This window comes from Seriola dumerili, unplaced genomic scaffold, assembly GCF_002260705.1.
Source record: "Seriola dumerili isolate Sdu_G_001 unplaced genomic scaffold, Sdu_1.0 BDQW01000052.1, whole genome shotgun sequence".
Lineage (NCBI taxonomy): Eukaryota > Metazoa > Chordata > Actinopteri > Carangiformes > Carangidae > Seriola > Seriola dumerili.
This window is the reverse complement of record NW_019174307.1, coordinates 14,645,283-14,660,374: the sequence shown is the minus strand read 5'-3', so window position 1 is coordinate 14,660,374 and position 15,092 is coordinate 14,645,283. Positions and strand designations below refer to the sequence as shown.

Genomic DNA, 15,092 nt, shown 5'->3' with positions numbered 1-15,092 from the left:
AGTCAGTAAGTAAAGTGTATCACTATAATACCTCTCTAGATCAGATGTTACATGGGCCCTCACAATGACAGACCAAAAGAAAAAGAAAACAAATTGAGACATAGGCTAGTAAAAAAAAAGTAAAATATAGATAAACAATAAAATAATAAAAACAATAAAACAAAACGATGGTAGACCGGGTTGGTGGACAGCTTGCCGTAGATGAACCTGACAGGCAAAACTCAGGGTAAAAAGTGCACTGCAAGTCTAGCTTCTCACCTACTTCCTGTTTTACCTCAGTTACTTTTTGAAGTTCAGAGTCAGGCAGCAGATCTGAGAATGAGCAAACACTGGACAGTCATGTTGGCTCAAATGAACTGTCATTCATAAAATGGCGTTTGTCAGAGGAGTTCGCGAGCAGTCTGAAGATATTTTTATGAGCTAGACCGCGCTTCTTTTCTACGATAAAGAGCTCCCCTCTAGCGGGACCCAGCATCATCATTATGCCCGAGCTGTCGAAAATGAAGAAGCCCGACGTCAAGGTGGTCCTCCTGGGAGACATGAACGTGGGGAAGACGTCGCTGCTCCACAGGTACACGGAGAGGAAGTTCAAAGACACTATCAGCACCGTCGGAGGGGCGTTTTTCCTTAAGCAGTGGGGACCTTACAACATCTCAATATGGGACACTGCTGGTAATACCTCCTTCATATGTTCTCTTCATGCCTTTCCCACTGTTTATTTGAAACTCTTATCAACCTTCATTCCTCTGGTTTATTAACTGTTTACCTGATAACGCGTGATGCCACCACCTGAGGCAATCACAGGCATGTGACTGCTCAGTCTGTACAGGCAGCCTGCTTCATGGGAACCTGCTTCTGCTGGTTCTGGGTGGTGTGTTATTCATTTTCGCAATAAACAGAAAAAAAGCATGTAATGCTAAAACGAATAACCATCATATGTCCAGTTAGGTGTTGCACAATTAAAGCTCTTCAAGTCAAAACAGGATAAAAACAAACGGGACAACCCAGCACACTGATAGACAAACAACCTTTATAAAAAACAACTTTTAAAATAAGCCTCTTAATCTATGCACAGTCACACACCTTTTACAGTAATATCAGGGTCACTTAAACTGCTTAAGTGACCCTGTAGATATTAGGGGACAGGCCTTTTTAATAAACCTTCAATTGGTCAGAACCTGTAATCATTGATCTTCAGAACATTTAGGGTTTGGTCTATTTTGGAACAAACTCAGTTGTATTGCCCTTAAAAGGGACATACTTCATGAATACAGCAACAGTAAGTGTAAAAGTAAAACACAGTATGAGATAGTGAACTAATATAGCTGAGTATATAAAATATATAACATTAAAGTCTGTCAAGTAAATTTTCATAAATGTCATTTTAATATAGAACAGCCTGTAACGAAGATAAAGGCCTGTTAGTGATATGATTAAACTAAGCTAATGAGTCAGCTAAAATGTTTGAATCCCTTAATTTAAAAGAGTGATAGATTAATTGATAACAATGGTAACTTTTCCAGTCTTAGTTGATTATCATTTGCCAAGATGCATCTGAAGCCCTCGTAAAAGTCTGCGTAAGAAAACATCAGATTGACTTGAACTGGTAAAATATGGATTTTTAGTGTGCTGAAAGAAAACTGTCTCTGCTTCCCTAACACAAACTAAGGACTTGTATGTTATTATTCTGTGACTATAAGGTTGTTTTATTATAAATGTTTATCAGGCTACAAATGCCCCTGTTATCAGCCCATGTTATAAAATCACTGTGTGCCTTGTCTTGTGCTATATTGCTCAATATTGGACTAATCTGACTTTATCAAAACCATGGTCATCTGAGAATTATTTTCCTTGATTTGTTAATAGCTCTCTGACACATGGGCTTCATATATAACAACCACTGCTAAAGATTTGACAAGAGATGCACAATTCCACTTTGATTTAACTATCAATCCCATAATGGAAAGCAGCTATAACTTCATTACAGAGTCAAAAAAAAAGTCTTCATCAGTGAAATGAGATGTGCTCCTGCGCTGGAGCCAACATGACAACAGATATACTGCAAAGGTCCTCATTCCACCAGATAAATTAAATTAATTTTGAAATACTATTCTGTTTTCAATTATTTTGTTTAGTCTTTAGGCATGAAATGCCAGAGGAATAATGAATGTGCATCACAAGTTACTGGTCATCTTAAATTTGCTCATTTAGTTCAACCCACAGCCACTGGATTTAAATAAAGATGATCTGAAACAGACAAGAATATCACCTCCGTGTGAAGCTGGAACCAACAAATGTTTGGTGTCAGTAGTACTAGCAGTCTTTCTGGGTGGATGGTCAGTTGCTAGTTGTACCCTGTTGTAGATCATGAGTTAGCAGTTTAATAATTATTTGTCATTTATTTAGGCAAGTTCCACAATTTCAAAATATGGAATAATATTAATTTGTGTGATTTTGTTTAGACTCAGAACCTGTGTTATTTTACTGCAATATTGAATACACTATACACTCAGAAACTTGTGCTTTTCCAGAACTTCTGTCCCCAACTAATCTCAAGGGTCACAAGAGACCTGATGTTTTAGAATTAATTCTCTTCAATAAACACATTTGGATATTTTTATTGGCAATGACAGGAAGAATAATTCATTTAGTTAGTGCTGATGAATACGCTTATAACTGTGGTACATTCTAGTACTATGTAAACATGAATTACTGTAACTCTTCTCAGGCAAATACACACTTCACAAAAATAGAGTTGGTGAGCCACAGAGATAAGGACAGACTGCCCATGTCACCAGTAAGCCATTTCCTGTCTATGTTCCTTAACTCCATGACCTCTGACAGAATACTGTTGCATTTGTTTTACTTAGTCAGTGTGGTGGAGAAATGCCGGATAAGCGCTGAGTCATTTCAAGGCAACTGTTGCAGACCTATCAGCATCAACCTTCAAGCTGTGGACAGTGGCAGTTATATGGGTTGTATTAAAATCTGTTAGATGTTTGGCTCATCACATTGAAACCAGAATGTCTTTCTTTTTTTCCCTCTGATAAAAAATGTTGTCAGCTCGACAGTTTGGTTTTTAAAACAGGGATTTCAGCTGTCAACTTTGTTCCTGTTAAAGTCACATGACAGAGCTATGACGGGAAGACTTGATGCTTTAACCTGTCTTTTCCAAACTTGCATGCAATAGTGCTTTCCAGCGGAACAAGCAGGACTGAGTTGAGTCACTTCAGCTAATAGTAAAGAAAAAAGAAATGTCTTCCTACCACAGATTTTCAGTATATTCTGATATATTCCAGGGGGCAATTGTGATGAATTAATGTTGATTATAATACTCTTGGACAGAGCTGACATTATTACATTATTAACAAATTTATAGATGGACAGAAAATTAAATCAACAACTAATTGTTATATTTTAAGCAAAAATGCCAAACAACATGTGGTTCCAGCTTCTCAAATGTGAGCCTTTGATGTTTTTCGTGTCTGTCATAAATGATAGTAAACTCAAGAGCCCTGGGCACTATTCACAATTTTCTGATATTAATCAGACAAAATACTGAATAAATTAATTGAATGAATGAACTATCAGCAGATGAAAATAACTGGTTGGTTGCAGGCCAAGATCTAGTGTTATACTACCTACATCCAGCTAAAGCTAATGCAGTCTAATATAGCAGTCGCACCAGAAATTATAATAAATTATAATGTTCAGTTTTTGTTGAAACTGTTATAGAGAAGTGTTGATTCAACTGTATGGTGCTGTTTAATTGTATTGCATTATACTGAGACATTTTTCTAATATTTAGCCTTTCATTCATTGATATAAATTACATAATATCAGAAACACCTCTCAGTGTAATGCAACATAATTCAACAGCACTACACTCTACACAGCCTCTGAAATGACCATGAAGTTGAATCAACAGCACTCAAAAACAATTTCAGACATTCTAACCTTCATGAAGATTTAATGCAGGACTGTTATATTAGACTGCATTCGTTTTAGCTAGGCGTACATAATAAACTAGTAACCAAGAGGTGCCCCCAGTCAGAATGTGTTCACACACAATGTTGTCTTTCAAGAATCCTGCATATTTCAACAACAAAGGTTGCCTCTGTTTTCACACTGCTGACTCTCTTGTCTTGCACAGTTTCTTTCTGTGCTGTGTGTCTTTCTGCACCGCTGTTCAGTGTGGCTGTTAAGTCTCTGTGTTTAGTGGGTTCAAGTTGAGTTGTTTTCCTGCTGCATCACAGACACTTTTGACCCCCTGCTGTGTCTCCTCAGGTCGTGAACAGTTCCATGGGTTGGGCTCCATGTACTGTCGAGGTGCTGCCGCTGTCATCCTCACTTACGACGTTACCAACTGGCAAAGCTTAGCTGAGCTGGAGGAGCGCTTCCTGTCCCTGACTGATACTGCCAACCACGACTGCATTTATGCCATAGTGGGCAACAAGGCTGATCTCACAGACCCTAACGCCCAGCTGTCCCAGGACTCGGATGGAGTGTCTCAGGACCAAACTGAGTGTGAGGAAGAAAGGACCGAGCCACAGGTGCTGTCTGCCTGCCCAACACCCCCTGCCTCCCCTGCCTCCCTCTCTGGGATGGTCCTCCACAAACAGGTTACCCATGAGGATGCAGTGGCTCTTTATGGGAGAATACTGCGCTATAAGGGCCTGGAGGAAAAGAGCAGCCTGCCTGCAGAGAAGGTGTGCTTCGAGACGAGTGCCAAGACAGGCTACAATGTGGACACTTTGTTTGAGACATTGTTTGACCTGGTGCTGCCTTCCATCCTGAGGAAGAGAAACGAGAACCAGGAGTCTCCTACAGTTGACCTGGAGGAGTGCAGAGGGGCCAGCAGCAAGCGGGCCAAATCTACCTGCTGCTAGAAACTGCCAAAAAGAGGCGGAGAGGCCACCGCACGCAGAGACTCGTTTTTAACAAAGGACAATCAACAGGTCGGTCTGAGCACCAAATATATACTGTGATGGTACTACTTATTTGACTTGACTCAGACCCAATAGCATAAATGACCTCCTGGTAACACGCACGCACGCACACACGCACGCACGCACACACGCACGCACGCACACATACATTCTTGATGCTATGAAGATGGTCGGAAAAAGCAACTGGTGTCCAGAGACATTTCCTATGTAAGGAAGAGAAATAAATGTATTTTTTGTTATCACTCTGAGCTTTTAAACCTCCCATGCTGCACTTGTATCCCAAAGATGTCTGTGAGCAGATAATACACATAAAAAGTCAATCACTGCTATTTTTAAATGTAAATTTAACAGCACTAATTGTTAGTTGGGTGGCACATTTCACTAGGTGAAGTTTTCATAAATCACACGTATTTGATTTACTTTAATGTTTTGTTACTAGCATTGATACTGATCTTTATATTTTATTTCCACTTTTGGAACTTTTCAATGAGTGTAAATAGTAAATACCCCTGTTGAATTTTTACATATGTTGTCATAATAAAGATTTTTATTTTGCAGTTTGCCTGGTCTGTGAGAGTAAGACAAGCTTGTGTGAGTAAAATAACACAATCAGAAGTATAACAAACAACATTTAATCTTTACAGTCTAATAGAATTATCATGTTATGAAAATTAATAATTACATTACAAGCAAAACAAATGTCAGTATTTTTTTGTTCTAATCAAACTGTTTATTTCTAAACAAGTGAGCCTAGGTGAAGTGGAACATTTGACCTACTTTCTAAATTGTGTAAAATATCCTAATCTATCCCAGGATCAGTGACCAGAGCAAGGATTTGCTACAGTCAGACCTTTGATCCAGGCTGTTTACATTCTGTCCTGTTGGCAGCTTGGGGCAGTTCAATAATTAGTAGATTTGTAAAGCAAAATGAGTTTGGCATGAGTAGTGTTAGATAAGATACATGTAAAACTCTTAGGGAAGGGGGTCAAGTTCATTCAGCTGGTATAAATACAAAGAGAATCAGTGCATTGTGTGGACATATGGTATATGAAAAATAAAGAGTTACAGACTATTTTTGCAGTAGTTGATTAATGCATAAAACAAGTTAACAGCTTGGAAGGGCTGTCATATTATAAAAATAGGTTTTGTAAGAGCAATGGAATAAAAGCAGGATAATACTGTCAATAGTATCAACAAACAATCCAAGACCTCTAATGACACATTCTTCAGTTGGCGGAGAAGTAGTGTTAGTGGCTTTATGGTGGGCTGTACACCCTAAACAATAAAAAAAAATAAAAATAACATCTAGATAAACTGAAGCAGTGCATACACACAGGCATCTTTGGTTCAGCTGTAGTATACGGTCTCTGATCTGTGTCATAATAGCTGAGGTAATAAGTTAAACAGTAAGCACCAATCCACATTTATCATAAAATACTTTTCCCATAATGCTGTTGACTTCATTATGGGGCTTCTCCTGTTTTATCTACAGTGGGACATTTCATTCAAAGCTCAAGGGACCACAAAGTCATTGCATGTCTGAGCTCTGCGATTTGGGGACAAAGTTTCCCATTTACGCTGATCTAAGTCAGTATTTCAGATCCCCCTTAGGTTGGTTTAGCACATGGATAGAGAGACGACACTACACCACTGTCAATGGATCAACTTCTTTCTGTCAGCGTCAGTCTTTCACAAGTTCTTCATGCAGACCTGGCAGCGGCTGATGCGGGACAGGAGCTGGCCTGCTTTGAGCGTCTCTGATGCCGGGTCAGTGTGGAATGACTGATCTATGGAGGTTAGCCAGAAGCTGTGCTTGTTAGCAAAGTAGTGGCATGTGCCTTTGGCCCCGTTGCACTCGATGAACGGTGTTGTGCGGAAGTCCTCCAGGCAAGAGCCAGGGGATGACAAGGACTGACCTCCGCCTTCATTTCCTGCTGCTGTATGCTGTGGAGACAAAAGTGAGGGGAAGAGAAAATGTGAATGTGGCATTTTAAAAGGACAAATCTGGTGATATTCAACATTTTCTTTTTGTCAACAAATCCCATTAAAAAACCCAAGCAAACAATGAACCGATGCCACTAACAACTACTGCCTGTGCAGTCTCCCTGTTTGGTCAATGCCCACATCTCAGTCTTCACATTCCCAATTTGTAACACAGACTTTCTCTCACAAATCTGTAATCTCCAATTGAAGATTTTCTAATCTCACAAAGCTCTTCCAGAGTAAATGAACACAATATTCTTCAGTTTTCTCAGACTGCCCATGATTAAACTGACTTTAATGTGTGAAATTATGTTTTCCTTTAATTACAAGGGACATTAGTACTAACACTATAATTAGTCTGAGTGCCTATAAAGCTTTTCGGCCACTGTCACTTTTGTTATGGTTACTATTTCAAAGTCTCCTAATTGACAATAACACGATGATTAAATTGCTTCACAAAGCACAGTTGATTTTTTGGCTCCTGAAATTAAACCAGAGCTCACCATGAGGAATGAGTAGCCAATCCACAGGCTGCGCCACCCCACAGGACACTGTGGGATGGTGATGTCCTGGCTGTGGACTGCGATGGCAACTGATGGAGCTTCGCATACTGAGCAGCGGCTGATGTACGGTTTGATCTCTCCCTCTTCTACAGGCATCATGGGAAGAGGAGCAGTTGTTGACAACCAGTAGGACTTATCGTTTCTGCTGGCATAGTAACAAATGTCTCCAGGATTGCAGTACAGGAAGGGCATGGTGCTGAACCGTGGGAGGCAGGAGCCAGCCAAACCTGAAAAGGACAAACAGCCAAATTATACTTTGCAGTGAGCAAATGGATAAATGACATTAAATAAGAATTATACCATTTCACATTTAAAACAGATTAAAAGTATAAAAAATAAGAATTTTAAAAGATGAAAACACAACCCCGGGCTGGATTTTAATCTTGCTTTAGAGTGACCCTCTGTAACAATAGAATAACAGCAGCACAAGTAGAGAAACTAAAGTCAATGGACTGACTCAGCAATGTAATCCAGTGACATTGACATACATACAATTTATGAATTCCACTTTTAATTTGTAATAGGAAGAATGTGTTACTTCTTCATTCATCATTTAAATAATACTGCTTTAAAGGGGCTCAGAATTGGAACAAGTATTTTATCCTCTGGACATTTGTTCCTGCTGTGTGTGGCATGACACAGTGGTTTCCTGTTTTGGAAATAGGAGTCTGTTGAAAAGTCTAACCCAGTTTTCAAAGCTCTTTAGTATTATTGTATCAGCTGTGTCAAAGGCAGCACTGAGATCCAGTTGGGATGACATTTTGCTGGGTTCATTTTCTGGTACTTGGTGATACATGGTCGAATTTATAGCAGATCTTCAAAAGGAACTAAGGTGTCCTTTTCCTGCTTTATATACATGGTTATTACATTTAGAGAAAAAATCTGATTACTTGATAAAGAGTCAACGCTACAAGCAGGCTTGAACTGGCATCCACAATTGAATTAGGCTGAGAGATGGATGGATGGGAGAACAAGCACTTGATAGGATAACATCATAACCAAGGACACTGGTAGCACTGCCCCCGTGCAAAAGAGATGACTGTGAGATAGTTTCATGAAAAACTCCAGTTGAAATCTGAAACTTTTCAGTAGGGACACTGGCTGGTTGAAATGCCCCACATATTAAACTCTGCCAGCAGTAAGATCTGAAGAGCCCGACCTCTTTGGTATGTCTTCTGGTTCGTTGGATCACAATGTCAGAGTAGTTTAATCTGGGGAAGCTCGCCTGAACAATTAATGCATTGTGATGGGACTGTGCTATAACAAACTCACACTGGCAAATGTCTACACAGTGCACAGATAACTGACTTATTCTTCCAGTCTACTGTAACAAAATCTTATTTGTACCTTACAGGACTTTTACATCCCAATTTATCCCAACTTACCGAGATCCTGGTTGTGGGCCTTTTCCTGGCCCTCGAGGTACAGCAGACTGTAGCCGTTCCACAGCTTATTCATACCCACAGGACACATTGGCGTCTGATCTGATTGACTGTGCTTCACCAGCAAGTAGCCCACACTGACACTGCGCCCAGGCATACCAGGTAACCCAGGGATCCCAGGGTGTCCACGGTGACCTATTGAGGAATGAGACGTTCAAAGCTGTGTTTTACAAAGTGAACTAATTATCTATTATATAATACATCCAAAAATCAGTTTGTTACACACAGCGTTGTTTATGAAGGATATGAATATGTATCATGCAACCTATTGATATATCACTGCAAACTTTACTTATATAAATGTATCTGATAATACGATGCTTTCACAGTTGTGGCTCAACTCTTTCGTAATTGACCTCAAACTCTGGCAACTGCATCTTCTGACATAATTACATAATAATACAATTAGACCTTGAATCACTTTCAAGTCCTTAGCTAACTAATCAATTTCAGTTCAGTGCTTCATGGTTCATTCACTAAAACTCTCACAAAAAATAACAATCAAAAACCTCTTGGTAACTGGTTCTCCGTCTAATCTTCACCTACTTTAAATCCTTTAATCCAGGATTATGAACCTAATCCTAAACTGCCCCACAGACACACCTTCCATGCCTTGCAGACCGGGGTGGCCCATGTGTCCGACCTGTCCACGGAATCCAGCTGTTCCTGGTGTACCACCAATCCCAGGCATGCCCTTCTGTCCCCTGGGTCCTATGAAACCTGTACAGTAACACGATATGTGTATGTTGCTGAGCATGGACATTTCACTCAGTGATGTTCAACAACAAATGTTTTATTAGAATAACTAACCTGCATCTCCTGGGGGACCCTGTGGCCCTGGTTCCCCTGTCACCCCCTTCGGTCCTCGGATACCCTGTGGACCTGGAGGGCCCCTCTCTCCTGGAATTCGGAGGGGAAGTGGAGGAGGACCCTGGTTGCCTGGAAACCCATGAAAACCTGCAGCAGGGATGGATTATGTAATTACCAATACAAAAGGGCACATATACATGGTATCTAGTGAGCGGTGGGTATATTAGTGCATAATTTACCTGGGGGCCCAGTGTTTCCTTTTGGACCAACTGCTCCTCTTTCTCCTTTCACACCAATCATACCAGGAACTCCCATCAATCCTTGCTCTCCTTTTACCCCTGTAAGACAAAAAGATATCAAAACTGTGCGCTGTGGCACTTCAAAGTATATTTAATTTTTTTTCATTTTGTTTTCATTGCTGTTATTTGTGGTATTCTGCATATTTCAGTATTTTGATGGTTATTTGACTCTTGAACTCTTTGACTCTCTGGAAAGGCAAGTTAATAAGGTTTGTTGTGATGGCAATAAAGTAAGAAGCAAGAAAAGACTGAACTGCCACTAAGTAAAAGTACAAAAAGTGATACATTCTTGCCAAAGTATCATAAGAGATATTGGTGCCAGATTACAATATATTCTTATATTTATTATTTATTCACAACTATAAATCGTCATATCATGAATTGTCCAAATGGTAGACTAAGATGTGGCACACATGATCTGTCACAATATTTTAAGCTTTATTCACCTTTAGACCTTCTATTGCAAAACTGAGATACAGTGGTAATTTGAACATAAGCAGCATTGGTAAGGGCTTATCCTCGAAAAGATTTAATATTTCATCCATACCTTTCTTTCCAGAAACACCATTAGGCCCTCTCTGTCCAAATGAACCTTGATCTCCTTTGAATCCTTTCCTTCCAGGAACTCCAGGAAACCCGTTAAATCCGGATATGCCCTTTTCTCCTGGGGGAGCATCCACGCCAGGAAATCCTCTGGGTCCAGGGAAACCTGATAAACAAATCATTTAGGGTTGATAAATACACTTAAAATGAGCAAGAACTCAGCATTAAAATCACTTAACTAAACCCTCCTCTATCAGCCTTTGAAGTGTACCAAAGTGATTGTTGGTCACTTGGATTGTTGTTTCCTCTAACAGCAGTTTCCTGTTCAGTTCCTCACCTTGGTACCCTTTAACTCCTATAAAGCCATGGTCCCCACTGGGTCCTTGTCTGTCTGGGGTCCCTTCTGGTCCTATGGGGCCACGGAATCCTGGTGGCCCAGGTTGACCATGGTCACCTGAACAAATGAACCATGGGATTGTTCTAAGTCTTAAAATGGTTAAACCACACTGCAGCACACATAATGTTTTACTGTGCATCATTTATTCTCTTATTGAGGTCTCAGCAGGTTTATGGCCTCTTGTCAAACTGGGGTCCTGTGAATGCAGAAGAGTAATTGCTAACCTAGAGGTCCTTGGAAGCCTTTCAAACCCGCTGTGCCTGGAACACCTGGCTGGTTGTTGGGGTCACCACTCTCTCCCCTCTCTCCTTTGGCTCCAGGCTCCCCAGCTGGTCCAATGATATCCAGACCTGGTTTGATCAGATTTGATTGACAGTGAAGATATCTCTCATGGGAAAAAACTAAAAGTGTTGACCTATGTCAAAAATTGTGTGTACACATAGGACCCCTTGACACATATTAATAAACTGATTGAGAAAATAAGTTTTCAGGTCCTTTAATCTGTAAGAAAAATCAATTTCAGTAATCAATTTTTATCTTTACTATTTTACTGTGAATCTGTATCCTTTATTATGTTTCATATTTCATTGATCTGTAAAGAACTTTGAAGAGTGTATAAAATGTGCTATACAAATAAAACTGCCTTGCCTTTTCATGTCTTACTATACTATGACTTTTTTAAACCTTACTCTAGTATGACATTTTTATGACTTACTATACTTTGACGTTTTTAAGGTTTTCTATACTGTGACTTTTTTATGCCTTACTATGTTATGACTTTATATGACTTACTATGCTATGACGTTTTTAAACTTTACTCTACTATGACATTTTCATGTCTTACTATACTGTGACTTTTTGATATTTTTTTGCCTTACTATACTATGATGTTTTATGCCTTACTATACTATGACTATGACTTACTATGCTATGACGTTTTTAAACTTTACTCTACTATGACATTTTCATGTCTTACTATACTGTGACTTTTTGATATTTTTTTGCCTTACTATACTATGATGTTTTTATACCTGATGATGTTAACCATTTAGTAGTTAATTTTACTTTTTGCATTTTTATCTTTACTCTTTCATTGTGAATCTGTATCCTTTATTATGGTTAATATCTTAATGCTCTGTTAAGGACTTTGAATTGCCCCAGTGTATAAAATGTGTTAAACAAATAAAACTGCCTTGCCTTTTTATGCCTTACTATACGATGACGTTTTATTCCTTATTATACTATGATGTTTTATGCCTTACTATGATGACATTTCTTTACATCTTTATGCCTTACTATGATGACATTTCTTTACATCTTTATGCCTTACTATGATGACATTTCTTTACATCTTTATGCCTTACTATGATGACATTTCTTTACATCTTTATGCCTTACTATGATGACATTTCTTTACATCTTTATGCCTTACTATGATGACATTTCTTTACATCTTTATGCCTTACTATGATGACATTTCTTTACATCTTTATGCCTTACTATGATGACATTTCTTTACATCTTTATGCCTTACTATGATGACATTTCTTTACATCTTTATGCCTTACTATGATGACATTTCTTTACATCTTTATGCCTTACTATGATGACATTTCTTTACATCTTTATGCCTTACTATGATGACATTTCTTTACATCTTTATGCCTTACTATGATGACATTTCTTTACATCTTTATGCCTTACTATGATGACATTTCTTTACATCTTTATGCCTTACTATGATGACATTTCTTTACATCTTTATGCCTTACTATGATGTATTTTTGACATTTTTATGCTTTACTATACCATGATGTTTTTTGACATTTTTATGCTTTACTATAGTATGAGATTTTTATGCCTTACTATGATATGACATTTCTTTACATTTTTATGCCTTACTATGACATTTTTTGACTTTTTCATGCCTTACTATACTATGACGTTTTATGCTTTATTATACTATGACTTTTTTTTTACATTTCTAAGCCTTACTCTACTATGACTTTTTATGCCTTACTATACTAGGACTTTTTAAGCCTTATTATACTATGACGTTTTTTGACATTTTCATGCCTCACTATAGTATGATGTTTTTATGCCTTATTATAGTATGGCTTTTTTATTCCTTACTATTCTATAAATTTTTATGTCTTGTTATACTATGACGTTTTTTGACATTTTTATAACATACTCTAGTATGTTTTTATGCCTTATTATACTATGACGTTTTTTGACATTTTTATGCCTTACAATGACGTTTTTTGACATTTTTATGCCTTACTATACTATGAAGTTTTAATGTCTTATTATACAATGACGTTTTTTGACATTTTTATGCCTTACTATACTATGACGTTTTTTGACATTTTTATGCCTTACTATGACGTTTTTTGACATTTTTATGCCTTACTATACTATGAAGTTTTAATGTCTTATTATACAATGACGTTTTTTGACATTTTTATGCCTTATTATACTATGACGTTTTTTTGACATTTTTATGCCTTACTATACTATGACTTTTTTTGACATTTTTATGCCTTACTATACTATGACTTTTTTTGACATTTTTATGCCTTACTATACTATGACCTTTTTTGACATTTTTATGCCTTACTATACTATGACCTTTTTTGACATTTTTATGCCTTACTATACTATGACCTTTTTTGACATTTTTATGCCTTACTATACTATGACCTTTTTTGACATTTTTATGCCTTACTACTATGGATTTTTATGCCTTACTATACTATGACGTTTTTTTGACATTTTATGCCTTACTATACTGTGACCTTTTTTGACATTTTTATGCCTTATTATACTATGACATTTTTTGACATTTCTAAGCATTACTCTAATATGACTTTTTAAGCCTTACTACACGATGAGTTTTTATGCCTTATTATACTATGATGTTTTTTGAAATTTTTTTTGCCTCACTATCCTATGATGTTTTTATACGTGATGATTTAAATCATTTGGTAATTCATATTACTTTTTGCATTCTTATCTTTACTCTTTTATTGTGAATCTGTATCCTTTATTATGTTTAATATTTTACTGCTCTGTAAAGCCCTTTGAATTACCCCAGTGTATGAAATGTGTTAAACAAATAAAACTGCCTTGCGTTTTTATTCCTTACAATAAAATTATTTTTTATGCCTTATTATACATGCATTATACATGCATTATTATTTATGCCTTATTATACTATGATGTTTCATGTATCATTATACTATGACATTTTTTGACATTTTTATGCCTTAATATACAATGAAGTTTTAATGTCTTATTATACTATGACGTTTTATGCCTTATTATACAATGACGTTTTTTGACATTTTTATGCCTTAATATACAATGAAGTTTTAATGTCTTATTATACTATGACGTTTTATGCCTTATTATACAATGACGTTTTTTGACATTTTTATGCCTTATTATACTATGACGTTTTTTGACATTTTTATGCCTTACTATACTATGACGTTTTTTTGACATTTTTATGCCTTACTATACTATGACGTTTTATGCCTTAGTATACTATGACATTTTTTGACATTTTTATGCCTTACTATACAATGACGTTTTTTTGACATTTTTATGCCTTACTATACTATGATGTTTTTTTGACATTTTTATGCCTTATTATACTATGACGTTTTTTTGACATTTTTATGCCTTACTATACTATGACCTTTTTTGACATTTTTATGCCTTACTATACTATGACGTTTTTTTGACATTTTATGCCTTACGATACTATNACTATATTATGACGTTTTTAGACATTTTTATGCCTTACTATACTATGACCTTTTTTGACATTTTTATGCCTTACTATACTATGACCTTTTTTGACATTTTTATGCCTTACTACTATGGATTTTTATGCCTTACTATACTATGACGTTTTTTTTGACATTTTATGCCTTACTATACTGTGACGTTTTTTTGACATTTTTATGCCTTACAATACTATGACCTTTTTTGACATTTTTATGCCTTACTATACTATGACGTTTTTAGACATTTTTATGCCTTACTATACTGTGACGTTTTTTTGACATTTTTATGCCTTACTATACTATGACCTTTTT

General features: G+C 37.0%; 2 protein-coding genes across 2 annotated transcripts in view; one reads left to right on the top strand and one right to left on the bottom strand.

Annotated features, from left to right (window-relative positions):
- The first annotated feature begins 256 nt into the window (after window positions 1-256).
- On the top strand, window positions 257-5,073 carry rab20 (RAB20, member RAS oncogene family). The gene is made up of 2 exons (XM_022740601.1): window positions 257-672; window positions 4,288-5,073. The coding sequence occupies exons 1-2, from the start codon at window positions 483-485 to the stop codon at window positions 4,887-4,889; spliced, it is 792 nt and encodes a 263-aa protein (XP_022596322.1). The 5' UTR covers window positions 257-482; the 3' UTR covers window positions 4,890-5,073.
- A 492-nt stretch (window positions 5,074-5,565) lies between these two features.
- The window catches only part of col4a2 (collagen type IV alpha 2 chain), a 66,699-nt gene continuing 57,172 nt past the window's right edge, over window positions 5,566-15,092 (bottom strand). The window contains exons 40-48 of the mRNA XM_022740599.1: window positions 11,211-11,336; window positions 10,927-11,043; window positions 10,594-10,755; window positions 9,987-10,085; window positions 9,748-9,894; window positions 9,541-9,657; window positions 8,881-9,072; window positions 7,436-7,722; window positions 5,566-6,893 (exon numbers count right to left, since the gene is read on the bottom strand). Coding sequence (XP_022596320.1) covers window positions 6,639-6,893; window positions 7,436-7,722; window positions 8,881-9,072; window positions 9,541-9,657; window positions 9,748-9,894; window positions 9,987-10,085; window positions 10,594-10,755; window positions 10,927-11,043; window positions 11,211-11,336 — 1,502 coding nt within the window. The 3' untranslated portion in view covers window positions 5,566-6,638. The remainder of the gene's footprint in view (window positions 6,894-7,435; window positions 7,723-8,880; window positions 9,073-9,540; window positions 9,658-9,747; window positions 9,895-9,986; window positions 10,086-10,593; window positions 10,756-10,926; window positions 11,044-11,210; window positions 11,337-15,092) is intronic.

Coding starts and splice junctions, on each gene's coding strand:
- rab20 (XM_022740601.1), top strand. CDS start 483: ATGCCCGAGCTGTCGAAAATGAAGAAGCCCGACGTCAAGGTGGTCCTC. Junction 673..4,287: donor CTCAATATGGGACACTGCTG/GTAATACCTCCT, acceptor GTGTCTCCTCAG/GTCGTGAACAGTTCCATGGG.